The sequence below is a fragment of the Apium graveolens genome, chromosome 1 (genome assembly GCF_009905375.1).
Source record: "Apium graveolens cultivar Ventura chromosome 1, ASM990537v1, whole genome shotgun sequence".
Lineage (NCBI taxonomy): Eukaryota > Viridiplantae > Streptophyta > Magnoliopsida > Apiales > Apiaceae > Apium > Apium graveolens.
The window spans coordinates 105,970,661-105,972,144 of record NC_133647.1 but is presented as its reverse complement, the minus strand read 5'-3'; the positions used below and the strand labels follow the sequence as shown (position 1 = coordinate 105,972,144).

The following is a 1,484-nucleotide window of genomic DNA, read 5'->3' as shown; positions in this document are numbered from 1 at the left end:
ATACATCGAACAAGCATCTTTCTTCCCCATTTTTACACAACATCGTCACACACCCCTTCCCCTCTATCTTGACAGTCGAGCCGTCACCAAAATGTACCAAGCCTGTGATTGTTTCATCCATTTCAGTGAATTTTTCCCGGGAACCTGTCATATGGTTACTAGCACCATTGTCAAGATACCACATGTTTGTTTCTCTTGTTTTTTTTTTCTTCTTTCGACAGAATCTTGTGCAATGCCTTATTCTCATCCGTAAGCATCACCACTCATTCTTCCTTCACGCACTTAGCCAATAATAAGGCTGGTTCATCATCATCGTCTACTTGAGCCATGTGTGCCTCTTGCCTAGCTTCTCTGTTTTTCTTGGGCCTTCTACACTCTGCGGCGTAATGTCCGTAAATGTTACAATTGTAGCACTTTATGGTACTCTTGTCTGGACGTCCTGCCTTACCTTTAAAGCCTGAAGACCCTTCTTTATTAGTCCATTTCAACCATTCCTCGCGTGTCAAAAGTAGCTTTCCATTGGCCTTTTCTCGCTTTGCCCATTCTTCTTCTGTCAATAGCAAGCGACTCTCCTTTGTTTCTATTTTTCCTTTTACACGTTCCTCGTGAGCTCACAGAGAACCAACAGCCTCTTCCATTGTCATAGTGCTAAGATCACCAAATTGTTCTATAGTAGACGTAATTTATAGAAATTTGGAGGGGACTGCTCTCAAAAACTTCTTCACTGTATAGGATTCATCCATCTTTTCTCCAAGAGCTCTGATGTTGGTGACTATTCCATTCATTTTCATGTGGAAGTCATCAATTGTCTCGTCATCTTTCATAGTCATGGCCTCAAACTCAGATTTGAGTGTCTGAATTTTCGCTGCTTTCACTCGTTCTGCTCCTTGGCAAAGTGTCTTAATTGCCTCCCATGCTTCCTTTGCCGTATCTTTATCTGCAAGTGACAGTAAAATCTCTTCAGAGATTCCCTGATAAATCATTGCTAGCGCCACTTTATCAGTATTATCATCGACTACAGTCTTTGGGTCCTTCGGTTCTATGGCATTCCACACCCCTTGTGCTTTAATAAACACTTTCATCTTGAGAGCCCATGCTGTATAGTTGCTCCTATCAAGCATCGGATAGCTCAAACCTATCAACCCATTCTTCAACTTGTTGGCCTCAATCCTCGTTTATCTTCTGTTTCACCAAGAACTTCCCGCTCTGATACCAATATGTTGTTAGTGTATAAATATATTTCTATAACTTTCAACTGCTTGTATGTAAACGGGGAAAACAAAGATGCATAAACCTATCTCAGGCTTCTTGCTTTTTTATTTCTGAAAGAAAATAAATACATATATTGACAGACTCTCAAATAAGATCCTACAAAATAGGACATCACAGCAACTACTTCCTAATAACACTCTGCCACGATTAACTTATTCCATGTTCCTAAACACACGCCTACTTCCTGAAGACTGAATCAAATTATACGTTAA

The 1,484-nt window shown here is 40.3% G+C and overlaps 1 protein-coding gene across 1 annotated transcript; it reads right to left on the bottom strand.

Annotated features, from left to right (window-relative positions):
* Positions 1 to 263: 263 nt before the first annotated feature.
* Positions 264 to 1,121, bottom strand: LOC141695493 (uncharacterized). Its single transcript, XM_074499753.1, has 2 exons — positions 705 to 1,121; positions 264 to 602 (listed from the first exon to the last, which is right to left on the bottom strand). The coding sequence occupies exons 1-2, from the start codon at positions 1,119 to 1,121 to the stop codon at positions 264 to 266; spliced, it is 756 nt and encodes a 251-aa protein (XP_074355854.1).
* Between the last annotated feature and the right edge of the window lie 363 nt (positions 1,122 to 1,484).

Bases quoted from the DNA above. Each gene is read 5' to 3' on its own strand.
- LOC141695493 (XM_074499753.1), bottom strand. From the start codon at position 1,121: ATGCTTGATAGGAGCAACTATACAGCATGGGCTCTCAAGATGAAAGTG. The intron at 603-704 runs GTCCCCTCCAAA...TGAGCTCACGAG, and splicing joins TGAAGAAGTTTTTGAGAGCA to GAACGTGTAAAAGGAAAAAT.